Genomic DNA, 27,108 nt, shown 5'->3' with positions numbered 1-27,108 from the left:
CATGTTTAATAACCCCTTTTAACATTGGTAGAGTCTTGACCGTTCTTTCTGATGTTGAGAACGTGTTCACCAAGAAATCCTCCTCCACAGAGTCAGAATGAAGTTCCACTCCGTGATTGGCAGCCGCTCTTTCAATGAGGGCGTTAAAAGCAGCAGTATCTTCAGTGGGAGATGGTTTTATATTATAAATATGAGTGTCAGGAGCATTTTGTGGGTCTCCTGGGTCATTAGGGCCTCCCCATGCTTGATCCTGGTCTTGCTGTTGTTCATCAGGGTCATTATCCACAGGATAAGTGGTATCCTCATTATAGCCCTCTCCTGCATCCGCCTCCGAGTGTGCGGGAGAAAAGGATTGTGGTTCGTGATCATATGTTTGGTAAGAATCCACAAGCACTGGTGTCGAACCTGACGCCATTTTCCTTTTCAGTGGAATTTTGTATGATTCCAAAGCCTTTTCTGGAACAATTTTCCGCTTGCGGAACGACAGTCTACCAGTGTCTACGTCGATAAACTGGTCTTGTGAGTCTTCGACATCTGTTCTTTCTGTGGACACTGTTCTTGGTTGTTCGATACTCTTCCTAAGGTCGAACATCTGCAGTGCCCCCGGTGGTGGCAATCCAAAATTGATCGGCGCCGAGTGAGCCTTGGCGACCTTGTTCGGTTCGGGACCCGTTTTCGGTTCGAGAGTGTCCCGTTCCCTGATGCGCTTTAGGGACTCCGATACCTGTTTCAACGTGAATGCCGACGGTGCTTTTGATCCGACAGGCTCTTCGGAGACAGGCCTCGACGCGGTCTCCGGTTTCTTTCCTGTCTTCGGGGCTTCGATCCGAAGTTTTGGATCGACGCCTTGTTGATCGGGTATTTTGGCAGTCTCAGCACTCCTCGGTGTTGATGTAGTCGGATCGACCACCTTGACCTTGGTCGTTGGTGCCCCAACCTTCGGTGCTATAGGCCTCTGCAGCTTCTCGGGACCGAGGGCCTTCTTTTGTTTCTCGGTGCCGAAGTCCTCTTTTGGTTTCTCGGTACCGAAGCCCTTCTTTGGTTGTTCGGCTCCGATGTCCTTCTTTTGTGTCGACGGATTGGAAGGGTTTGATGCCTTCGATCCGACCTGAACCAGTTGCACTTTCGGTTTCGATTTGACCGGTGCTGGTTTTGGTTTCGATTTCACGGAAGCGACTCCAGTCTTTTTCGATATTTCTGGCTCTTTTGAAATGTTCGAAGCCGGGCCTTCAGGCGGGGCTGTAGAACGATCCGACCGATCTTGGGTAAGGCCCGCAGGCGATCCCTCGACCCGAGCCTTATCAAGACTATCTCCCTCGGCCTCCGCATCGACGGACTGGCCTAGCTCCTCGCCTGAGCTATCACCCTCGGCCCCAAGGGCCTCAGTGTCATCTCCTACCTCGTTGACGACGTCTTCGTCCTCGAAGATCTCCTCATCTTCGTCGGCATATTGGGAGTCATGCTCCGAAGCAGGGTCCGATTGTTCATGAACATCCTGCTCTTCAACGTATTCGAATTGTTCTACCTCTTCGAAGCTCTCTGCTTCTTCATCCTCGGTACTGAATATGTTAACCAGGTGAGGCGCAGATTTTTTGGCCTCCAATCTAGCCGCTCGTCGATTCCGAAGGGTCTTTTTCGACCGGAACCGGGCGCAGGCCATACACTTGGTCTCATCATGATCCGGTGATAAACATTTGTTACACACCGGATGGACATTGACGTGTGGATATTTTGCGTGACAGAGGACATCTCTTGAAGGGAGTCCTCGATTCCATCTTCGAACGTCGATCGATGTTCGGACCGAAACTCGGTCCGATAAGGGTGAATAAGTTCGAAAACAAGTATAATAATTTATCGATACCGAACGCAAACAATACCGACGATATCTAAAGGCTTTTGGCCTTAAATAAAGTTTTCCTAACTTGAGCTAAGATAAGCACATCCGAACCCAATGGTGGAAAAAAACAATCTGAGGATGGAGAGGATGCCCATGCGCACTGTAGTCCAGGGGAGGAGCCATCTATCTCATGATACTTCGAAGACTCTTCCAGGACAACAATATGCAATCATCCAGACCCAACACTAGGCAGCGATCTTTGCACATATATGAATTCAGCAGCCCACATGCCTCGAACATCTATCTGACAAACAATGACCTGGATAGGCACTTGAACAGGGTAAATACCATTATACTGAGATTTGCCTCTGAGGGCTACAAATTCAATTTAAAAAAAAATCAAGAATTGCCCATATCGATGTCCTTTTCCTAGGATATGAGCTTTCAAGTGAAGGCAAAAGCCTGGCAGCTAACTTTTTAGAAAGGTGTGCGCTGCTCCAACCTCCAAAAACGATGAAAAACTTATAGTCGATTCTAGGTTTCCTAAATTTTGGAAGAACTTACATTTTAAATTACGCAGAAAGGGTTAAACCTCTCTACAAATTATTCAAACCTGATTTCAAAATCAAAAATTGGATACAGGAACACGCAGATATCCTGCGTTCACTTCAAGCTGACATGTTAGCAACAAATCACTTACAAACACGCGTAAATACACGCAATTTAGTGATCCGAATAATTTCAGGTCAATGCGGATTCACATACTTAACTTTTAATGAAGGTGAAAAAATACACAAGCAGAAATGCGATTCACTTCGACAGAAAAAATTCTGACAGCAGTTCAAACCGCTGTAGCAAAAGAAAGAGCTCTAGCTCAGGGGTGAACACATTATTGTTGTGACTCCGGTACCAGCCTTAGAGGCAGTTACAAAAGCGAGCATTCAAAAGCATTACATCCAAGATGGATACAATAGGTTAATTCCCTTACTGCAACAGATGTTGAATACGTTTTTGATCCTAATTTAAAAACACAAGCATTCCTGCAATACGAACATGAATGTCCTCTGCCTATTGAGATTTTCCCCCTCTTGACCAGTATAAATTTATAATTTATACTGACGGATCAGCACAACACACTACAGAGAGTAAGCAAGCGTACAGGGCAGCATGCGCGATCGTCAAAGGTCGTATGCGGAATGGTAAATTCCGACCAATGGTCACTAAATCACAATCTCAAGAAGATTGTACAGCTCAGCGAGCTGAACTACAAGCATTCAAATTGGCTTATAGTGTGCGATTCCTTTTACTGTGTTTAACCATATAATGAATATTTACATAATTGGCTTCAAAATGGTTTCAAAGATGCAAAAGGGGCACAATCAAGCATAAACCGCTTTGGGAACAAGTAGTTCAGTTGCGAAACGGACTACAAAACACTCACGTGACACACACGATGAGTCATCAACGTGATGGCGTTCACGTTGCAGGGAATTCATTGGCTAACGAAGCCTTGAAGGGGGCTGTGCAAGCGGCTTCCATAGCTGCGATCACTCATTCAAAAACTAAACTAGACCGTGAGATATTGTTGGCTGTCAATGCTTCAAGCAAAGGCAGTGGTGCAGCGTTACCTAAAAAATTTCCACTCGTATATAATTGATGCGAACAACGTTCCTTTCGCTCAAATCCCTGGAGTGGGGAATAGGGTAATTCCAAACATGGAACGTAGAGCAGCTTTGATTTATGAAGCACATCTGGGAGAGGGTCTGTCACATCAGGGGATCTCTAAAACAATATTAACATTAAAAAAGATGTACTGGCGGCCTGGAATGAATACACTGATTCACATCTTAATCAACAACTGCATGGACTGCAATAGAGATCGCAGTGCAGAATGCCACCAGACTACGAAGTAGTCTGCCCAGTACAGACACCATTGTTAGACAGAATTAGACTATCTATGTGCAGACGTACTTTTGGACAAATGCAATCCCACAAACACTAAGTCAAGGTTCCTATGGATGTGGCCTCAGCGCTCGGCTGATGCTCTAACTGTTATAAAAGATTTGCGAGTCTTTATCGGCACATACGCAATTGGCACGCTACACTCTGACCAGGGTCCTGCGTTTAGCTCTCGGGCTTAAAAAGAAGCCATGGCCAGTTTGGTCGTTGCATTGCGGTCCTCCTCTCCATTCCATCCTGAGGGAAATTCTGTTGTGGAAAGGAAAAACCGGGACATAAAGCGGTTTATAACAGCTAGAGTTTAGGTTCGGGTGATGGGTGGGTCAAATATCTTTATGGGGTCCAACGCTCATTAAACAATTTTCTAAGAAGTTCTCTAGGAGGGGTTACTCCATATGAGGTCCTATTTGGGACAAGAATGTGGGTTCCTGATCTCGAATGTAAAGGCACAGTGGTGGAAAAAAAAAAATTTGATATCAAAGATCGTTTGTCTGTCTTACAGGACTTAAATGAACTAAGATTGAAACAAAGCAACGTGTTACTGAAGCCAATCACCACTGGGCAAAAAACAGCCGTCCCAGCAAGGCCTGTCTGGATCCCAAAGCTTGGGGATCTAGTCAGAACGAAGATCGCAGACAAGAAGGAATTTGGGCCTTCATACAGACAACCAGTACCTGTCCTCGCCATCCACGGGACAAGATCAGTACTTCTGCCGCCCCTTGCTGGTAAAAAGGAGAAAAGATTTGTGTCCATCGACCTCATCAAACCACACTATGTGGCCAATACTAAGCAGTAGGCCATGTGGACTCCGACCAAGTAGCAGACGCACTCCTTTAGCTAATATACAAGAGTTTCAAACTGAAAGACTCATCACCATTGTGAGTTCAACAGTAAGAAATGAAGGACTAAGCAACAATGCTATGAAACTCATTCCTCTTGAAACCCAAATAACAGTTCGTCCTGATACACCTGTCTACACCAACGCACCACGTGATCAACTGGTTTCAGCAATTTCAACAAATCCTGATGCAATTTCAACCATTGACAGAACTGCCTCTGGCTACTTCATTAACTTTGATATGTTTTCTGAGGCTCCATGCGAGCCTGAAACGACGCCAGTAAAAAGAACTTTCAAAGAACAAGCACAAGATTTCTTTCATCACGTAAAAAAGACTTATCTGGTTTCACAATGGACTGAAGTATGGATTACATCTGGAATATTTTTCTTTCTGCTTTGGCTAGCTTTGGTAATGACTGGGCATGCTGATGAAGGGAAGATATATTCACTTGGACACACAAATTAAAAATGTGAACTTACTTTTGAAACCACACAAATCATCTCATCGTGAAGCAAGAGACTTGTCCGCAGCGAACATCACAGCAGTTCCAATACAAGATGGTATCGTTTGGGACAAAACGGATTATGATATATTCGGCCCGTCGGAGCTCTTGAAGATTCCACTCTTATTTAAAGTTTCATTAAGTGACTTTATTACCTCCAGTACCTATTCTGATGATTGGGACTTTGAGACTGTTAATAACATGATGTTTGATCTAGAAAGATCTGCTGCATTCTCTAACCACGCATACTTAGAGGGTTCAACAGATTATGAACAGCCTTTTTGTTATAACCACTATGGTCATCATTCCTTGACGTTTGCAATGAAGTTTCTATATTTTTCAGGGTACAATAAGTCCAATCCAGAAACGTTTTACTTTAAAAATCTGAACAAAACAGGAACGAAAAAAATATTCACAAATACAAAACAGATTTATTCTGCAGCCTTTATTGCCTAACTGTCTTGACAAGGTTTTGATGTTTGGAAAAACACAATTGACACAAAATCTGTCTGGTGTACAAAAGATTGGCAAGTGCAGGGAATTAAAGCTTTGTTTAGAGCCTGCATCATCCCACAGCAAATAATGTTTTTGAATAACACTGTCCAACAAACGTCTTGCCTTGGGTTAGCCAACATCAAAGGAATGAACACACCTTCTGTACCAACTCCAGCTAGTAATAGCACTGAACAGGGAGCGGTGACAGCAGACACACTTTTACAAAACTACAGATCAGATTCCGAATGGAAAAAATGGTTGCTCTGGCCCACCGACACAAACATCTGTCAAGAAAGATTCGTGGGAGGAGGAGCCTAGCGCGCAACCAAGATGGCCGCGTAGGTGCGAGGCTCCCGAGGACCTCCGCAACCTCCTACGATTATCCTGAAATTATCCTGCCCTGGATGAGGGGACTATGTTGGTGAACCTGAGCTGAGGTGGCACCCGTTTCCCGCTTCCGAATCGGACCTCGGACACCGGAGTGAGCACCGATTGAGGTTTGCGGCCTTCCCCTCGCCGGACCCCGGATTTGCGCTGTGGGGTGATCCAGTGACAAAGTGAACAACAGCGGCAGGCAGGGCCTGGCGACTCGCGTACCCCGCACTTTCGCTTTCGCACCCCCTTGCCGTCTCTGCGAGGTTGGGTCGCGGAGCTCTTGGTGTGGCCTTGCTGGGAGACCCTGCCTGCCTGCAGGCTCTGATCCACCCCGCTGCTCTGAGGTGGCCCCCCCCGGAGCTCGTGGCCCTGCTTTCCTGCCCTACACGACGTGGCTGGTGCGACTGGGAGACTGGTGGCCATGGCCACGAAACAAGATGGAGACCGGGCAAAGACCAAATCGACCCGGCGTGGCGCCGTCCATCAGGCCAACAGTATGGACCGCTATACCCTCCAGAAGGGATCTCCCGATGGACCACGCAAGTCCCCTGAGAGCCCTCCTGATGCCCCAGACCTGCCCGCAGATCTGACTCTGCGAGATGTCATGGGCGCCATCGCCGAGATGAAGGCCTCGGTGGGCCAGCGGTTCGATACACTGGCGCAGAAGATCGACTCGGTCCTCGTGGATGTTGGCCTGGTGAGGGCCGATCTTTCCAAAACCAACGACCGAGTGGATTCTTTGGCCCACACCGCATCGGGCCTTACGACAGATGTGGCGGCCTTACAAACAGAGGTGCGCCGGCTTAGTCAGGCGAGTGCGCTTATGGATCGACGCCTGGAGGACTCCGAGAGTCGGGCACGGAGGAACAACATCCGCATCATCGGGGTGCCCGAGGGACGCGAGGAGGCGGCGGCGGATCTCTTTGTGGAGGACCTGATTGCTACCCATCTCCAGCCAAGGGGGCTGAGTAAACTCTTCGCTGTGGAGAGGGCCCACAGGGTTCCCGGGGGAAGGCCGAAGGTCGGAGCCCCTCCGAGACCTCTCATTGCCCGGATTTTCAATTTTCGGGACAGAGACACTATCCTGCAAACCTCCAGATTGCATGGACCGGTCAAGTTTGACAATATGGAGGTAAATTTTTACCCTGATTTCACCCCAGCGGTCCAGAAGCAGAGACTGAGCTTCCTAGGCGTCAAACGCCGTCTTCGGGACCTAAACCTCAAATACGCCATGCTCTTCCCAGCCAAGCTGCGAGTGGAGGTGGATGGTCGCACGCACTTCTTTGATCGTCCCGAAGCGGCCGGGGACTGGCTGGATACTCTGTCCGGGGATCGTGATCGGGGGGGGCGGGGGGGGGGGGGCGGCGGGGGGGAGACGGCACGCTGGATCGGGACTGAGGGTCTAATATTGGGCCTCACTCTGGACGAAAATGATGCCACTTTCGATTCTGCGTCAGTCTTTGTAAGTTCCCCTCCTATGGAGGTTGTGTTGGGTCTATTGGGGGTTCTCCCTCCTCCTCTAGGGGGTCTAGTTAGTTTAACTATCTATGGGGCGACAGGCACACTGCACGTTGGGGGGGCTGTTCGGGCTCATGCAGGGGTGCAGGGAGGGGGGAGTTCTGTTGGGGTGGGTGGGTAGGGATGGGGTGTTCGTTTTTATCACAAGGCAAACGTATTTTTGTGTTAGTACTAAAGTGCTCTCCGGGGGACGAATGATGGCTTCTGTATATGATGGGGGGTAGGGAATTAACTTTGTTGTCTTGGAATGTGAATGGACTGGGGGACAGGATCAAACGAGGTGTGGTCCTGCAGTTTTTTAAGCGAATCTCGCCCGATGTAGTCTTTCTGCAGGAGACACACCTCATTGGCAACTCCTTCTGCGCCATGAATCGGCGTGGCTATCGCCTAGTGGCCCACTCGGGCTTCACGTCTGGCTCAAGGGGTGTGGGCATCATGGTGAAGAACTCGCTCCCGTTGGAGATTGATGAGGTGCTCCACGATGACAGGGGACGCTACGCGGTCTTGGTGGGAAGACTGGAGGGCAAAGTGGTTGTCTTTGTGTCAGTATACATCCCACCGGGGCTTCAGTCGACCACCTTTGCAGACCTGGGGCGCCTTCTCCTTGGCCTTCCGGGGGGGGCTTTTAGTTGTGGGGGGGGATTTCAATGCGGTGGTATCTGGGACTGTGGATCGTCACCCCCCTAGGGACCTCCCCCGGGCACAGGCGTGGCTATCCGGCCTCTTGGATACATTTGGATTAGTGGACTGCTGGCGTTTAAAACACCCCACGCAGCTGCAGTACACTTTCCACTCGGGAGCCCATGGTAGTCTCTCACGACTAGACTATGTCCTTGTCCCGGCGGCCTATGTTGGGAGGGTGGGAGAGGTGCGCCATTTGCCACGGGGTATTTCGGACCACTCCCCGCTCCTACTACACTTTGATGTCTTTCCGAGGGGTGAGGGTAGGGTGGTCCCAATCAATCCTTGGTACCTGCGCGACCCCGTCATTCGCGCTGAATTGATTAAATCCCTTCAGCGATATTTTGATGAGAATGTGGGGTCCGTGCCTTCGGCTGTACCACTGTGGGAGGCCTTCAAGACAGTACTCCGAGGGGAGGCCCTATCCCTTATTTCCCACGCCCGGAAGCGCGAGCGGGAGGAGGTGACCCGGATGGAGGCTGAAATAGCCGAGTTGGAGGGTAATCTAGAAGGTGGGGTGACGGATGCCGCATTACATGTCCTCCAACTCAAGCAAGCGGCCTATAGGGCCCTCGTCACGGAGGCGGCCAGGGGCCTCAGTAGAGAGCAACAGGGGCGACTGTATGATGTGGGTGATAAGGCTGGTAAACTGATAGCGTGGTTGGACAAAAAAGAGAGCGAATCGTGTGGTCCCGCTGATTGAGAAAACGGATGGTGTGTGTGTAACTGAGCCAGAAGAAATCGTCTCCTGTTTCGCGGATTATTTCCGTGGGGTGTATTCCCCGGTGTCTCCTTGCTCGGAAGAGGATTCCCGTGCCCTGCTCAGGGATATCGCGCTGCCGTCCCTTTCCGGGGATGACAGGGTGTCGCTGGACGCCGCTCCCACCTCCGACGAAATCGCCCTCGCCATACGCTCGGTCGCTTCCGGCAAGGCCATGGGTCCGAATGGTCTCCCTATCAAGTTGTACAAGTTGCGACCGGATACGCTGGCACCCCACCTCCGGGCTATGTTCCTGGAGGCACACTCGGTGGGCTCCCTCCCGCTGGACCAGCGTCTGGCTACAATCGTGGTCATCCACAAGGAGGGGAGACCTCGGGACCGGGTTACTTCCTATCGGCCCATTTCGCTACTGAATGCGGAGCCCAAGATTCTCACCAAGGTACTGGCCAATCGGCTGGACGGCGTGGTGGGCGATTTGGTTCATCAGGACCAGTCCGGCTTTATTCCCCATCGCAACACAGCCCTCAATCTGCGGCGTTTACACGGTGTGCTCGCACGTGTCCCGTTCATACGGGAGCCGGCCATTTTGGCGTCCTTAGACGCCACCATGGCGTTTGACACGCTTGAATGGCCATACATCTGGGCGATGCTTGCTAAGTTTGGATTTGGCCCAGGGTTCATTAGTTGGGTCAAATTGCTGTATTCGGGCCCATTGGCGCAGGTGGTGGTGAACGGAAGAGTATCGGCTCCGTTCGAGCTGGGCCGGGGCACACGGCAGGGCTGCCCCTTATCGCCGCTCCTCTTTGCACTTGCCTTGGAGCCCCTGGCGGAGTGGCTGCGGTGGGAGCCTTCCATCCGTGGTCTCCGCTGGACCCCCGAGTATGAGGACCGCGTATCCCTATACGCTGATGACATCCTCTTGTACCTAGCTTCCCCACGTAAATCACTCATAGTACTGGTTGATGTTTTGCATTCATTCGGTCGTAACTCCGGTCTAGTCATCAACTGGGCTAAATCGTGTGTGTATGTTCTCTCCGGGGAGGCTCCTATCCTCCCGCGGGGCTGTCCGATCCAGGTCGCCCCGCAGGGATTTAGGTACCTGGGTGTCTTCATTACTCTGGACCCGGAGGCCCGGTATGATCGGAACTTGCTTCCCCCCCTCCAGCGTCTGAAAGAGGATGTCGCGCGCTGGCGGCGCTTGCCGCTTTCGCCGCTCGGCCGGGCGGCATGGTTTAAAATGATGTCGCTGCCGCGTTTCCTATACGCGTTGCAGAACACTATGGACCTCGTCCCAGCGCGCTACTTCCGCGAGGTGGAGAGTTTGCAGCGCCACCTGTTCTGGGACGGGAGGCCACGTATTGCCCTGGCGAAGCTGACGCTCCCATGGTACGACGGGGGGATTGCCCTCCCGGATATTAAACGGTACCATTGGGCCTCCCAGCTAGCTGCGATTAATCAGGGCCTATATGGGCCCGCCTTAAACCCGGCATTTGAAATGGATAGGATGCTACTTCCAGGTGGTGACCATAATCGAGCGCTCTACTCTAGCGCGCCCGACGCTCGCCTAACGGGCCCCACGCGTGTCATGGTGCGAGTGTGGCACGCGGCCAATGCAGCTATGGGGTGGAAGGACCGTTTGACCCGGGCGTCACCACTATACGCGTCTGAGCGGTTGGGCTCCTTGTGGACCTCGAAGGGCTTTGAGAAGTGGGACATAATAGGCGTTAGCAAAGTGGGGGATCTCTGGACGAGGGGAGGATTTAAAACGTTCGAGATGCTGCAGGCGGAATTTCAGTTACAGGGCAGCAAGTACTTTCGGTATTTGCAGGTCCGTCATGCACTGGGCTCCGTCTTTCCGGACGTTGCCTCCATCCCGGAGTATTCCCCCATGGAGGATAGAGTGCTGGATGGACACGTCCCTGACAGCACGATCTCACTGATCTACAAAAAACTGATCAACGACCGCTCAGGCTTGTTGACTGCCCTTCGTGAGGCTTGGGTAGCCGATGGGCTGGAGCTGGACGATGAGGACTGGATCTCCGCGGTGGCCTCCCCGAAAGACGTGGCCATACCGGCTTGCCTTCGTTTCGTCCAGCTCAAGATACTCCACAGGGTCTACATGACGGGGCCAAAGCTCCTGCGTATGGGCTATGCTGAGGACGGTTTGTGTAAGCGTGGGTGTGGTGCGTTGGGGACTTTTCTGCATATCTTGTGGGAGTGCCCGGAGGTGGAGGGGTTCTGGCGTGGTATGCATGAGGTGCTGCGAGTGGTTACGCATGTGGCGCTGTTGCCCGAAGCGAGGAGATGCCTGTTGAATGTGTGGGAACCTACCGATTACTCGGTGCCGCAGACGTGGTGGGTGACTCTGGGGTATATGGTTGCCAAGCGTGATATTGCTCAACTGTGGGGATCCCAGAGGCCCCCGACTGTCTCGGCCTGGAAGGAACATATGGATTGGTGCATGTTTCGGGAAAAGGTGGTGTATGTGGCGAGAGGTAAGCCTGGGACATGGGTGAAATTATGGGGCCCCTGGAACGCCTACCGCGGGGGAATCTGTGCTCCACCGTTATTGCCCGATCCGTCGCCGGCCCCGTCCCCTTAGCCAATTCATTCCCCCGGTACCGGGCATTGGGTTTACCCAGCCCTAGTTTCGATCTCTCCCCCCTCTTGAGATTCCTATGGATGGCTAGGATCCCCCCTCTAGGGGAGCACGTGTTGCTATTTCCGATTGAGGATTGCCTTGTGGGTTTGTTTGTACTTGTTGTTCTTTAAGTTTAAAATGGAACCGTATAGTGGGGTCTGGATGGTGTGGCTCTCAACGATGTTAACTCCTGTGCATGCTCATCCGCAGCACCATGTGCTTTATAAATGTATATCGTATGCTCCTTTCATTGCTAGCGGCCGGCCGGAAGGTTGTAGGCCCATATTTGTATATTTTTGAGTCTTGTAATAAACTGTTTCAAAAAAAAAAAAAAAAAAAAAAAAAGAAAAAAAGAAAGATTCGTGAAGAAAATGCAGGGTTTTACTATCAATAGGCCAGACCCATGTTATGTTCAAAGACAGCATCCAGGGGTAGTAACAACATACAGTGTAGGAAAATTATGCCTTGATTGGCTACAGACATCTACACTAGAGGATGTGAAACAATACTTACCTTTACTTAAAGAAGGCGCAGACCTTCGGGATTTCTTGTTAGGTCCAAGAAAACCACGTCAAAAACGTTTCATATATGCCAGCATCTATGCTGCTTATTATGAACTATGGAAGGTTACCCAAGCAGACGCCGCAGAAAGAATACGAGAAATTGATCGTATTAATTTAGAGAAATATCTCGCTGTGGTCGACAATGGGTTAACGACTGTCATCCAGGATTTATTCATTGGGCAACATTGTTTCCTCTGCTATAGACATTGTAGAACAAGATTTGGCCCTGCTGCGACAAGGCCAGTCTCAATTACGTTCTATTCTGTCATTAGGCTGGAAGCTACAAAACTTGCGTGCAGGCTATGTGTCTTGGCGTTTCATCAACACATCGTCTCTGTTTTCAGAATACAATCTCACTGATAAACAGATATTACTGGCACATAGGGGAGCAAAGTATACAGTGCTGAGCATTGAAAAACTGGAAAAATTGCCATTTACAGTAGCAGAAAAAACGGCTACAGAATGGATCATTCAAGGCAAAATAACTCTGCCTGTTACAACTTTCCATTTTCAGTATTGCCTCAAACACATGCCAGGAGGCAAATATGAAAGGTTGGGTAAAGAATACAGCAGGACATCCTGGCATTTACCTTACACACACACAGATGATGGAGTGGGGGGAGTGAAGTGTTTCTTAGCGGTACACACTGTGAAAATGCACTGAGCGATTCACTCATATGTCGGGATATTAGTTTACACGGGGCCTGTAGCGGTTCTAATGCAAATTTGTCCTGCCACCTGTAAGGTTCACCGGGCGCTGTGATTAATCCAACGTTTGGCCAACTTTCAAATGGGAGTTACCTCAAGTTAAATCTAGTAACGGTTATTTCCAGGGTCACTTGCTGTATGCAAGTCTTGTTCCCCCAAATAGACACAGTCAGGTAGTCGCCTTTATGACCTTCACTGAACATCTCTTCTATACGAATTGATACTGTAAGCAGATTAAAAGCCATTCTTTTACAACAAACCGTGCCTTTGACCTCGGCCAAAGAATCTTCAAGTTGCTAGGACTTTGGCTGAGATACAGGCTCTGTTAGGACAAACTGCCCTACGCATTTCACAGAAATGTTGGGACATATCTTAATCATGTCTGATACGAGCGGTACTGTGCATGTATTTAAGATCATATGTTCAGGACTGTTAACACCTTTTCAAGCAGTCCTCGGAAGCATTCCAAACTTCGTGCACTCGGTGGTCTGCCGATAATTCTAGCACTCGTTGCAGGAATCCTGCTTTTATTCCTACTACTATGATATGGCAAGCCAATCCACCAGCGTCACTCCCTGCGACTTGAAGAAAGCTCTGCTGGAGAGGAAGTGACGTGAGCACATAGTACAGCTATTGGGTTTACCTCGTCTACAAGAACTAAATACCACATGGTTTCTTTCATTCAGACCACTCTGGCAAGATTGCATCTTACCTGTTCTACGCTGCCTGCTTTGCGGTGAAGAATGCGTGCTAGACATCTGTCTAACACTCCCATCAGTCGTACCAATGGATGTAGATACTCTGCTGGACCCGATCACGGCCCATGCTCTGTGTTGGCCCCAGAGGCTACCAATCCTGATGACGGCATTTATTGAGATCTCACAGACGCAACATGCTACTGCTGAGGTATGAGATGGATCAACAGGCACACAGGTAACATCAGTAACTAACACTGCTACAGACGATGCGTTACATCTATGTGCAGTTAGTCTTCTAAACGAGGTAATCGACCTATCACCGACATCGGTAGACGATTTTTTGTCTACAGGAATAGAGGATTTCATATTTTCACCGGCATCGTACACTGACTTTTGATTTGGCTCACAGTGTATAGGATAATCTATGAATTTGGCCTTCATTTTTCAAAACAAAAGACACATTTTGGAACTTTACTTTATGGCTAAAACAACTCTACTTACAGTAGAACTATTCATAGAGAACAGACTTCTTTGAACACTTCCAGGGACACATTGTCACCTTTTCTTTGCATTTATGTAATCATGACATGAAATGGTTCTGATCTATTTTTTTCCTTTCTGTAAAAATGGACCATTTCATTGTATATGTATATATTTATGTTAATTCATTTAGCATTTACTGTAAACATATGCTTAGAATGGAACATCGCTTTGAATATGTACAGCACCTTTGCATTTCATGTCTAGCAAAAGTTTTTAACAAAGACTTATTTTAGTATGCTTTTACAAATGTTTTTAGAAACATGTGGCACTCAATTTTAGATGTTTAGCATTTTAATGTTTATCATTTAGTAATATCGATCATTCGTCGAAGGAGTGGGTGTTGTGTTTCAATTTAGATGCCTGTACATAGGTTTCTCTGAATCATGTCCTTATATAGGCACAATTCGCATTGCCCTTATTTAGGCATAGAATCCCTGTCCTTATTTAGGCATTAGTCATGTTATCCAAATACAGGTATGGTCACCTACATCCGTCTATTCCCACGTCACAACGAGTTCTTAGAAACCAGACCCTTAAGCCATTGGGACTTTCCCTAGCTAGGATTATTGATTTCTGCAAGAACTCATATTATGCATGAACTACTACTTCTTAGGGGTTCATTCATGACGTCCTTCTCTGCCCGACTTTACGTCAATGCTAGCATTCCTAAGTACCTTACATGTATAAATATACCTTCCCTTACCATGGCAAACCACGGCTCGGCTACACCGCTTGATACGGCTCGCCACGGCAAGTTCGGAAGGAATCAGAGTCCCCGCCTGACGCACTGACCAGACGCTGTCATCCCTGCTTGCAGAGTATCCAGCTTCCAGTGTTCTGACTCCCTTCACGGGGTGTAGGAGATGGAGATTCGGCAAGAGATTCCCACCGCTCTCATTCTAAGGTATGGAGCTGACTAGAACCTAGAGGGACTCTTGGCATATAAACTTAGTATATACCATACTATAGAAAACAGTACCTATTTCTTACCTTGTACTACACTTAGGTTAGCTACACTGGGGTAGAACTATTTAGAAGCATCAGACGATTATTCACTTTTTAGCCTGTGTTATTTATGTATGTATATATGAATATACATCAAAGCTAAAAGGCAATGCTATTGCAGTATTATTTCTGCTTACTGCTTACGCTGTGCGTATTATATCTAGCTTACTGTCAAACGATTGTAACAGCTCATATCTCTTACACGAGAAACAAGACTGTTCAATAAATCCTTTTATTGAAATGCCCGTCTAGTTATTTCTGTGTAACTCTGAAGAAACTAAGCATGCACGATTGACAGAGTGAAACTTATCTATTGTTTCCACGATTCTGAGACACGTTCCGATTCTAAGGGAAACAAAGTTGTCATGTTTATGCGGTTGTCAGAAACTACTCTCTTCTTGTTTATTCGAGAAGTTTCTAGTAACCTCTGAGCTAGCTGGTACACAAGTAATTAAGTTTAATGTACTCGATAGAGGAATACTGACCTCAGTCCTTTTCCACAACTATAGTGTATATTACTCCAATGCGCAGAGCCTATAAGAGAAATAGGAACTACACTACAGGGCTGCCCTACGCAACACCACTGCGTAAGATGCAGCCCCCTCCGTAGCCACGGTAGGGGGAGAAAGCATGCCAAGGTCTAGGGAGGTGTCCAGACCACTAGCGTCACCTAACCCCTCTCTCCAGTCCGGTTCCTCTAGCTGGCCTGCAAGAGGGTCCACAGACCCCTCCCAGTCCTCCTCACCCTCTCCTGGTAGCCACCCAGGGCGGGAGGAAACATCAGGGGTGAACAGGAGTACAAAAGTACCGGTCGGCGCCGGTCCCGATGTCGGGTGATGTCGGTCCGGCTCCATGTCCTCATCCAAGGGGATGCTGGGGGCGACGCCAGCTGGGGACACAACATGCGTCAGATGTGGCGGGGGTGTCGTCACTGGATTCAGCGCCGGAGGGGGTGTCATGAGGTCGAGCGACACCGATCGGGATCCAGGCCCCCAACCGAGTCCGCGGGGCCCGAGGGCAAGCAGGCGGAGTCGGGCTGCCCTTAGATGGAATGCAAGGCTTCGTAAAAGCTTCGAAGCTGGGCAGGGGTCACTCCAGCTCCCGGAAAGGGAGGGAAAGCAGGAGTCGACCCAACAGGCTCCGCGGGCGGAGCCAGACGACTACCTTCCGCGTCGGCTGAAGGACGGGGAGACCGCGTAGAGCGTCGATGCTTCTTCGCCTTCTTCTTGTGCTTCGACTTACCCGAAGACTTCGATGAAGAGTGGGGGTGGTGGCTCTGCGACAAGTTCCGTGACCTCCCTCTCAACCGGGGCCTTGAACGACTGCGGGTCGTGGTCCTGCTCCAGGCACCAAAGGCACACGAGGTGCGGGTCCGTGACCGACATCAATTTGTGACAGGAGTCACACCCCTTGAAGCCAGTCCGACATGACATTCCTCCGTGCACCAGGAGTTGATCGAATCAAAAAAGGTGTAGACAAAAGTAACAAAAAATAGAGTCAAAATGTGACTTGACGTACCGCTCTCTCCGGATCTGCGCTGGCTGGCCCGGAAAAAGAAAGTACTGATGTCAGCGTGCGAGGTCGGCGTCTAAGTAGATACCGCAACGTCGTTCTGGTGACCACAACGCCAATGATGAACGCAGAGTTGACCGACGCCACCTATCGACGTGTAAAGGTACTGCTGAGGATTCTCCGGATCATGTCTGATGACTGGGGGTAATTCTAAGGTGAGGAATCCATAACTAATTGTCTCTTTCAGATAGTAATATGTACTATTGTCAGCTCTTCGAAATGGCAGGCATGTGGTATGAACCGCTATACAATACAAGATATCATGTAAAGGAAGGCTGCAGCCCTTCCTCTGAGTGCTGACCTCCCTGGACCAATAGTTGGACCCACCGAACTTGCAGTCCGCTTTGATTGTGAGAAAGAGGAGCAGTTCAGTGACTGTGGCTCCAGGAGACTGGGATTCCAATCCCCGCTTGGCTAATTGACCAACTGGTGTGACCATGGGCATGTAACTCTATCCCTGAGCTCCTCATTTCCCTTCTATTCCTAAAACTGTGAGTGCACAGAGGATGATTGAGTGGGTAGAATTCGTAAGGAGCTATATTCCGTTGTGAGTACACCTGCTATTGAGATGGTAAAAGTTTGTGCTTTTGTAGCCACACTCCCTTCGTCAGCCAGGAGTAGCACGTGGAGTAAACTCTAACAGCTACCGATCTACTTAGAAGGATGAACCTTTCTCTCCCACACTCCCTCCTCCTTGTCTCCCGCCCCGGCCTGGGTGTGACTTTGACTCAGCATCTCTAACTTATGTCACTGCCTCAAGTTCCTTTGGAAAAAAAACCCTTGCCTGCTGTGTGCCGCAGCTCTAGCGCCCAGACTCCTTTCCTGAGTCTTGGATTGCGCCTTGGGGTGAAAAAAGAGGATGCAGCCCACAACCGCAATGGCCCTCCTCGTGCTGACCCTCACTTTTGGATTATGCCTGCTAGCATTGTGCGAGGCTCACACAAGTAAGTTATGGCGCGGGAACTGCACAGAAAGTTGAAAAGCATGGTGTTTTTACGCACAGTGGAGGCACATGGCACTACCAAAAAGAAAAAGTACACGTACCGTGTAAGAACGAAGTAAAGGGGCCAGTAGCTATGGGAGGATACAAATGACGACATGGCCGTACTAAGGAGGGGACTAACAAGCCTATTAAGGAATCAAATGCCAGCATTTATGAAGGACAAACACACAAGCCAATGGAAAATGTGGGCGGGGCTTCTCCTCCGTACTCTACCTACAGCAGATCGCCAATGCAGCGCTTGCGTGCTGGCTCAGGCTCAACCTAAAAAGGAGTAGGTAGAATGCATCCACTAGCGTGCAAGATATTCAGTGTGAAGTTGTGCATTCCTGGAGGAGTAAAATACTTGTTGGTATAATGTTAGATGCAAGTTATGTATTTGCAAAGGAGATAGAAAACATGCTACAGCTTTCTAAATATACATTATCGGGTGATTAAGATCACATAACTAAAGACAAAGGCATATCAACAGTACTTAAAGCACAAGTTACTACTTGTGTAACGATATATCTGTAAGAGACATTAGTTTGTGATTGATTCCTTACCTTAGAATATCCCCAGGCGTCAGACTGGATCCGGAAAGTTTTGCTAGCAGTTCCCCTGCGCGTCAGTTGGTTGCGTCGTGCGGCTCTGCGTCAGTCGCTGGCGTCGTAAGCGTTGAGATGACGTCACAGAGACTACTTAGGCGCCACCCATGCGCGCTGACATCAGTTCTGTACACTACTTTCCGTGCCACGAATGCAGAGCCATGCAAAAAACTGACCACTGGTGCCAAGAAACTAGTGCCCTGAAAGGGATGACCTTTACCCTAGAAATCACTTCGCAGAACGGGGAGGATGGGTGCGGCGGTAAGGAAACTATCACTAACTAATGTCTCTTACAGATATATCGTTACACAAGTAGTAACTTGTGCATCTGAAAGAGACACGTTAGTGATAGATTCCTTACCTTAGAATAGATACCCCAGCAATACCAACCCCGGTGGTGGGTCTAAAGAAAAGATTACACCAGAAAGTCATGGCGAACAGAACGGCCAAAGAATCCGTCTCTACGGACCTGAATGTCAAGGCAGAAATGCTTGGTAAACGTATGCAGCGAGGCCCACGTAGCTGCCTGACAAATGTCTGCAAGGGGACGCCACATCCCAAGGCAGTAGTGGCTGCCGTTGCCCTGGTAGAATGGGCATGCAGCCCCACAGGAGGCTCCTTCTTAGCCAACAAGTAGCAGGCCTTGATGCAGAGAACGACCCACCGAGAGATGGTCCGCTTGTGCACAGCCCGACCTCTTTTGGTGCCCACGTAGCCAACAAAGAGCTGGTCATCCACCCAGAACTGTCGTGTGCGCTGCAGGTAGAACAAGAGCGCACGTTTTGGGTCCAGACGGTGGAACCTCTCTTCCTCTTTCGAAGGATGCGGAGGCGGAAAGAAGGTGGGCAAAGTGATGGTCTGCCCGATGTGGAAGGGCGTGACAACCTTTGGCAAAAAAGGAGGACGGGTCCTTAAAACCACCTTGTCCGGATGAACAGAAAGGTAAGGAGATTTGGAAGAAAGAGACTGGATCTCACTCACTCTTCTGGCAGAAGTGATAGCTACCAGGAAAGCCGTCTTGAGAGTAAGAAGACTCAAAGGATAGGTATGAAGGGGCTCGAAGGGAGTGCACATCAGATATGTCAAGACAAGATTTAAGTCCCATTGAGGCATTATGAACGGCACGGGAGGAAACGTGTGCATAATGCCTTTGAGGAAACGGTTAACCGGGGACTTAAAGAGAGAAGGCTGATCTGGAAGCCTCAAAAAGGCGGAGATGGCCGAAAGATAACCTTTGATAGTGCCCAGAGCAGAGCCCTGCAGGGCCAAGGACAGTAAGAACAGAAGGAACTCAGAAAGAAGGGCAGAAAGGGGATCCACAGACTTTGCTGTGCACCATGCCACAAACTTGGGAACCAGAAAGTAGTGGGAATAACAACCACTCCCTACTTCCGGCCCAGGAACGCACTTGATGGCCCCCTTGGCCAAGAGGGCCATGACTTCCTGCTGGAGAAGTACCAAGTGTTCCCCCGACATGCGGTGGCACCGAGGTGGCATGGCTGGAGGGGAGGACTGAGAGGGAAGGGAGTAACCCTTGCGGATGATCTGCAACACCCACTTCTCCGATGTGATATCGTGCCAGTGGGGGAGGTGGTGGCGGATCCTGCAACCCACCGGCGTGGGGGTGCTCCACAAAGCTTGGATTAGGAAGGTTTGGATGTAGAAGCAGCGAGGGCGGAGGTGGACTGACCCCCACGCTGATTCCCAGACCCACCCCTGCGAAAGCCGCGTCCGCGCTGAGGCTGGTTCTGCACAGGCTTGCTGAAGGAACGTGCCTGGGCGCCTCTGCCGTGGCTACGAAAGGAACGAAAACCAGGAGTGGCCGGGCTCTTCACAGAAAGACTAAAGGACTTGGCCGTGGCCCGCGAGTCCTTAAAACACTCCAGAGCACTGTCTGCCTTATCGCCAAACAGGCGAGTGCCATCAAAGGGCATGTCCATGAGCGAGCTTTGGACATCTGGAAAGAACCCGGTAGATCTCAACCAGGCGTGGCAACAAAGCGCCAGTCGTAGAAATCGCCCTACCCAGTGAGTCCGCGGTGTACCGAATGGCAAATTTCGCCGCATCCTTACCCTCGGCAACAGTTTGGGACAGCACAGCGTGGGTCTCTTCAGGACACTGAGGTAACACCTGTGCAACTGTATCCCACACCGCGTGGGAATAGCGGCCCAATAAGCAGGCGGTGTTCACTGACCGCAGCCCCAAGCTGGCCGAAGAGAACAACCTCCTACCAAACTGATCCAGCTTCTTAAGAGTCCTTATCGGGCGGAGCCGTGGGAAAGGCACTCTGGGACGTTGAGGCTTGGATAACCAGGCTCTCAGGCATAGGATGAGTGGACAGAAAAGCGGGGTCATCAGGTGCCAGGGGGTGACGCCTGGCGACATTCTTATCCACAGGGGCCCCTGTGGCTGGCCGCGACCAAGTGCCAATCAAGATGTCAGTGAGGGCGTCGTTAAATGGGAGCAAGGGCTCCAACGAAGTGGATGCCGTCTGGAGTACCTCTGTGAGGAGATTAGTTTTGAGGGCCACCGTAGGGAGATCAAGGTTGAGGACCACAGCTGCCCGATGGAGTACCATTGTGTAGGAGGCGCCCTCCTCCATGGTAGGCGGGGGAGAGGCAAACCCCGGGTCAGAGGAGACATCGAGGTCGCCGGCATCCTCCAAGTCGTCCACCCAGTCCTGCTCAGAGTCACACTGATGGGCCCCTCTGTCACATGGGGAACAGACCGCAGCGGCAGAGCTGGAGCCGGAGAAGGAACATACGGCGCCGCGTCCCAATGCAAATCCCAGGTAGGAACAAAATGGTCCTGGAACCAGGGCAAGGGCGGGACAAATGGCACCCACTGCGGCGCCAGAGGCGGAGCAGAGGGTGGCGCTGGGGTAGGCAGCGCTGGACCTTTTGGAGCCGAGGGCGGAGCCAACGCTGCAAGATTCTGTGGCGCCGAAGCTGGATCCGCTGGCAGCCCAACACGATCCGGACATGGGACCGCGGGGCCCGAAGGCGCACCGGCGGGAGCCCGAGGCCTAAAGAGGCGGTCCATGGTAGCAAGAAATCCTTGCACCTGTTCGGGAGTCGCCGACGGACCTGGGTAAGATGGGTAGGCCACGGGACTCCCAGGGAGCCGCAGAGGCAGAACCCCTGTCCCCCTCGTCCGCATCCGAGGGCCGACAGGGGGACATCGGAGAACGAACTTGCTTCTTCGATTTCTTTTTGTGTCGTCTCTTACCCGAATCCGAGGGTGAAGACTTGGAGCCTGAGGAGCGACGACTGCGGCCCCGCGAGCATTGCCGGGAACGGTCTCTGGACCTGAAACGGCGCTGGGACGAGTGCCGGACCTCCAGCAGCTTCTGGCGGGCTCCCTCAAAGCCTTCGGGCCATGGCCCGACAGTCCCGGGAGTTGTGGTCATTCTCCAGGCAGTAGAGGCAGACATCGTGGGGGCCGCCACAGACATTGCGACGGCAGGCCCCACAAGACTTAAATCCAGGCATCCCTACGTGCACCAAGGAGTACAGGAGACAAAAAGTCTCAAAAAGGGTAGTCAAAAAGTGACTATGGTACGTGCTCTAACCGGATCTGCGCTTTCTGGCGCGGAAAAAGAAAGAACTGACGTCAGTGCGAATGGGTGGCGCTCCAAGTAGTCTCCGTGATGTCATCTCGGCGCTTACGACATCAGCGACGGACGCGGGCCGCACAACGCCACCTGACGCGCAGGGGTACTGCTAGCAGAACCTTCCGGATCCAGTCTGACGCCTGGGGATATTCTAAGGTAAGGAATCTATCACTAACATGTCTTTTTCAGATATATTAAGTCTACGTTTCAGTCCTATTTCCCTTTCAATAAGAAAATCATGTGTAACATAGCTCTATGAGATAAACACTTTAAATTATTAAATAGGTGTATAAACTTCAAGACAAATAAGTTGCAGGTCTCATTTGTAAAGTAATTCTTCCTGTATAAAAATAACTTACCCTACGAACACTCTGGTCTTTTTCAGAAACATCTTGCCTACTTCGTGTAGCTGCTTTTTTATTCTCCTGTGTCAATTCAAAACACTGCTCTTCTAAGAGTCCTCGGGCGAGCTGTTCAGATTCAGCTTTGGTTATAGCCAAATCCAACTGTGCAGTTAGGGTCTCCCTAAAAAGAGTATACACTTTGTTACAAAGACATTATGAGTTTCAAGAAGATGTGGTAAAATATACAACTAATCATTCAACCCACTTTTGCTACTATAATTGCAACCCCTATATAAAATCAATTCCCAAAAAGATTTTTTTATAAAAAAATTACGCGATTCAATCCACCATTAAATCGCCTGAATTGAAAGAGCACCAAGGAGGCAATTTAATAAACACAAGCCCACGCTGGTTGGAGAAAAGTTTTTAAAATAATCCAGTGTTTTAAATAAAAAATAAAAAATCTTATGGATACAATTAAATCAATTTGTAACGTTCGATATCAGAGACTCAAGGACTTCTTTAAAGAGACCCCAATCTGAACATTCAACAAACTTTTAACCATTAAAAAAACTCCCACTTTTTTGCATTTACTTAGAGAGAATGATAATGTTAATTTTCAATTTCTATTATATAAATAAGTGGTTGGATTGCTCGAAATTATTTCCCCGATGTATATTCAACATTGTATTAGTTAGAGTTGAAGAACGTTACTTACTTTTGGTAAACATTTCTGGAGGATACATAAGCTTTCAGCAGATCCATTCAACTTTTGAGTTCTCCTTCTAGACTTCAGACTGGTCCAGAAGAACAAGTTACTTACCTTCGGTAACGATGTATCTGTAAGAAACATTAGTTAGTTAGATTCCTCACCTTAGAATATCCCCAGGCGTCAGGCTGGATCCGGAAAGATTTTTGTAGCAATACCCCATGCGCGTTGCTAGGCGTTGTCTGCGGCTCCGCGTTCGTCATTGGCGTCGTGTGCCGGAATGACGTCGGAGTACTTAGACGCCGCCCTCGCGTGCTGACGTCAGTTCTTGTACATAGCTTTCCGCGCCAGGAACGTAGAGCCATGCAAGAGACCGACACTGGTGCCAAAAAGTCTAGGGCCCTGAACAGGATGACCTTAACCCTAGATGTCGGTTCGCAGAGCGGGGTGGATGGGTGGGTCGGTGAGGAATCTAACTAACTAATGTTTCTTACAGATACATCGTTACCGAAGGTAAGTAACTTGTTCATCTGAAAGAAACACGTTAGTTTGATTCCTCACCTTAGAATAGATACCCCAGCAATACCAACCCCGGTGGAGGGTCTGCGAACCAAGATCACACCAGAAAGTCCTGGAGGACAGAACGGCCAAAGAAGCCATCTCTCCGGACTTGGCTGTCCAGGCAATAGTGCTTGGCGAACGTGTGCAGTGAGGCCCACGTCGCCGCCTGACAGATGTCCTGCAAGGGAACTCCCCGTCCCAGGGCAGTAGTCGCCGCCGTGGCCCGGGTGTAATGGGCTCTCAGCCCAACAGGAGGGTCCTTTTTCGCCAAGGAGTAACAAACCTTTATACACAAGATGACCCACCGTGAGATGGTCCGCTTGTGTACGGCTTTCCCCTTCTTAGCACCTACGTATCCAACAAAAAGTTGGTCATCCACCCGGAACTGTCTGGTGCGGTCTAAATAAAAGGACAGCGCACGTTTGGGGTCCAGACGGTAGAGCCTCACTTCCTCTTTCGAAGGATGCGGAGGCGGAAAGAAGGTGGGCAAAGTGACCGATTGCCCGATGTGAAAGGGGGTCACTACTTTCGGAAGAAAAGAAGGACGAGTCCGGAGGACAACCTTGTCCGGATGAACAGAAAGAAAAGGAGGCTTAGATGACAGAGCCTGGAGCTCACTCACCCGTCTAGCCGAGGTGATAGCTACCAGGAAAGCAGTCTTAAGAGTCAGAAGACAAAGGGGACAATTGTGAAGAGGCTCAAAGGGAGCGCACATCAGAAAGGTCAAGACAAGATTCAAATTCCACTGAGGCATTACGAAGGGGACAGGAGGAAACATGTGAGTAATGCCTTTAAGAAAACGCAAAACAACAGGGGACTTGAAAAGAGAAGGCTGATCAGGAAGCCGTAAGAAAGCAGAGATTACAGAAAGATAACCTTTCAAGGTGCCCAGAGCAGAGCCCTGCTGGGCCAATGAAAGAAGAAAGAGTAGAACCTCAGAAAGAGGGGCGGAAAGGGGATCCACAGCCTTTGCTGTGCACCATGCCACAAATTTGTTCCACCTGCAGGCCTGCAGGCGTATACCGATTTTGTGGAGGGACACCTGGCTGTCAGAATCACATCACAGACTTCAGGAGGCAAGTCAAATGGCATCAACTGTCGCCGCTCAATCTCCACGCATGGAGGTGGAGACTGGACAGGTTCGGGTGGAGGACCGTCCCCTGCTGCTGCGACAGAAGGTCCTCCTGAAGAGGCAGTTGTATCGGAGGATCGATTGACATACTGAGTAGCTCGGGATACCAGTACCTTCGTGCCAATCCGGAGCCACTAAGATGACTTGGGCCTGGTCGCGCCTAATCTTCAGCACTCTGGGCAGAAGTGGTATAGGCGGAAAGGCGTACAACAGACCGCAACTCCACTCGCGACGAAAAGCGTCTCGGAGCGAGTGCCACCTTGGAAATTCCAACACGTAGAACTGCTGACATTGCGCGTTCTCTTCGGTGGCGAATAGATCTAACCAAGGCTCTCCCCACTGCAGAAAGAGACCTTGCGCCACGTCCGAGTTCAGACGCCATTCGTGTTCCATCATGCATCGGCGGCTGAGTTCGTCTGCTCTGGCGTTCAGAGAGCCCGCCAGATGTTGAACCACCAGGGTGATGCCCTGGTGTTCCAGCCATGTCCAGAGGCGCAGAGCCTCCTGACAAAGGGTCCACGACCCCACCCCGCCCAGTTTGTTGCAATACCACATGGCGGTGGTGTTGTCCGTGAACACCTGCATGACACTTCCCCGGACAGAGGGAAGGAAGGCTTTCAGTGCAAGCCGGATCGCTCTCAGCTCCAACATGTTGATATGGAGTTGAGACTCCGCCGGAGACCAGAGGCCTCTGATCTCCGCCTCTCCCATATGGCCCCCCCATCCCAGGAGGGACGCGTCCGTCACTACTACGTGCTCCGGTTGGGGTAGGGAGAGGCATCTGCCCCTGACCCAATCGCGGTCCGTGAGCCACCACTGCAACTGTTTCGCAGTGCCCTCTGAGATCAAGACCTGGTCGGACAGGTTGCCTCGATGCTGGGCCCACTGAAACTTCGGGTCCCACTGCAGAGCCCGCATTCTCCACCTGGCGTAATGCACCAACAGGATGCAGGAAGCCATCAGCCCCAGAAGCCGCAGCACCAACCTGACCGAAACCCAGGATAGAGGCCGAAAGATGGGAATCAGAGCCTGAATATCCCAAACCCGCTGTTCCGGAGGATAAGCCCGGAAGTGTGCCGAATCGAGAACCGCTCCGATGAAGAGGAGCTTCTGGGAGGGTCTCAGGTGTGACTTCGGCACGTTGATGGAGAACCCCAGCAAATGCAGGAGGTCGGCCGTAGTCTGGAGGTAGGGAGACGACTTGCTGGGGCAAGCCCGCCTTCAACAGCCAGTCAGAGATAGGGGAAGACTGGAACCCCGATCTGCGCAGGTAAGCTGCAACCACCGCCATCACTTTCGTGAACACCCGAGGGGCACTGGTGAGGCTGAAGGGGAGCACGGTGAACTGAAAGTGCTCCTGACCCACCGTGAACCGCAGGTAACGCCGGTGGGCCAGCAGGACGGGGATGTGAAAATAGGCGTCCTGCAAGTCCAACGCTACCATCCAGTCTCCAGGGTTGAGGGCAGCCAGAACCTGAGCTAAAGTGAGCATCTTGAACCGTTCCTTCCATAGGAAGGCGTTGACGCTCCTGAGGTCCAAGATAGGGCGTAGGCCCCCTTTGCCCTTCTTGGGAACCAGAAAGTAGTGGGAATAGCAACCACTGCCTATTTCTAGACCAAGAACGCGCTCGACGGCCTCTTTGGCCAAGAGGGCCGTAACTTCCTCCCGCAGAAGATTCAAGTGATCCTCCGATATACGGTGGTACTGCGGTGGCATGGCTGGAGGGGTCGTTTCGAAGGGGAGGGAGTAGACCCTTCGGACGATTTGCAGCACCCACCTGTCCGAAGTGATGGATCGCCAGTGGAGCAGGTGATGGCGAACTCTGCCGCCCACTGGCGTGGAATGGGCGTGAAAGCTCGGAATAGGAGGGCTTTGAGGCTGATGCTGCCGGGGTGGATGTGGACTGACCGGCACGTTGTCCTCCAGTACCACAACGGCGGAATCCACGTCCGCGACCGCGTGCAGGTTGGGACTGCGGCCGGTGGCTAGGCGGACGTGAGGAGGCGCCCCTTCCTTGGCCACGAAAGGGGCGGAAGTTTGCGGCCGTGGGTCCGAGAGACCCAAGGACTTGGCCGTAGCCCGGGAGTCCTTAACACGAGCCAGCGCACTATCCGCCTTCTCACCAAAAAGGCGAGTGCCATCAAAGGGCATATCCATGAGGGTACTCTGGACTTCCCGCGAAAAAGATGTGGACCGCAGCCAGGCGTGGCGCCGGAGCGCCACCGTGGTGGAAATCGCCCTACCCAGCGAGTCCGTGGTGTCTAGTCCACACCGTATGGCATGTCGTGCTGCATCTCGCCCGTCAGCAAGCGCCCGGGAGAGACGAGTCCGGGCCTCCTCCGGACACAGGGGCAGCACGTCCTCCACCATATCCCACAGAGAGTGGGAGAAACGGTCCAAGAGGCAAGCGGTGTTCAAAGACCGCAGGCTCAAACTCAGGGAAGAGAACAGCTTCTTTCCGAACTGTTCCAGCCTCTTGGATTCCCAATCCGGAGGGGCGGACG

At 50.7% G+C, this 27,108-nt stretch overlaps 1 protein-coding gene across 2 annotated transcripts in view; it reads right to left on the bottom strand.

Annotated features, from left to right (window-relative positions):
• The window catches only part of ROCK1 (Rho associated coiled-coil containing protein kinase 1), a 1,783,501-nt gene that overhangs the window by 563,911 nt on the left and 1,192,482 nt on the right, over window positions 1-27,108 (bottom strand). For both annotated transcript variants that reach the window (XM_085605798.1, XM_085605799.1), the window contains exon 23: window positions 22,217-22,382. In XM_085605798.1, coding sequence (XP_085461924.1) covers window positions 22,217-22,382 — 166 coding nt within the window. The remainder of the gene's footprint in view (window positions 1-22,216; window positions 22,383-27,108) is intronic.

Source organism: Triturus cristatus, chromosome 5_1 (assembly GCF_964204655.1).
Source record: "Triturus cristatus chromosome 5_1, aTriCri1.1, whole genome shotgun sequence".
NCBI lineage: Eukaryota > Metazoa > Chordata > Amphibia > Caudata > Salamandridae > Triturus > Triturus cristatus.
This window is presented reverse-complemented; position numbering and strand designations above follow the sequence as displayed.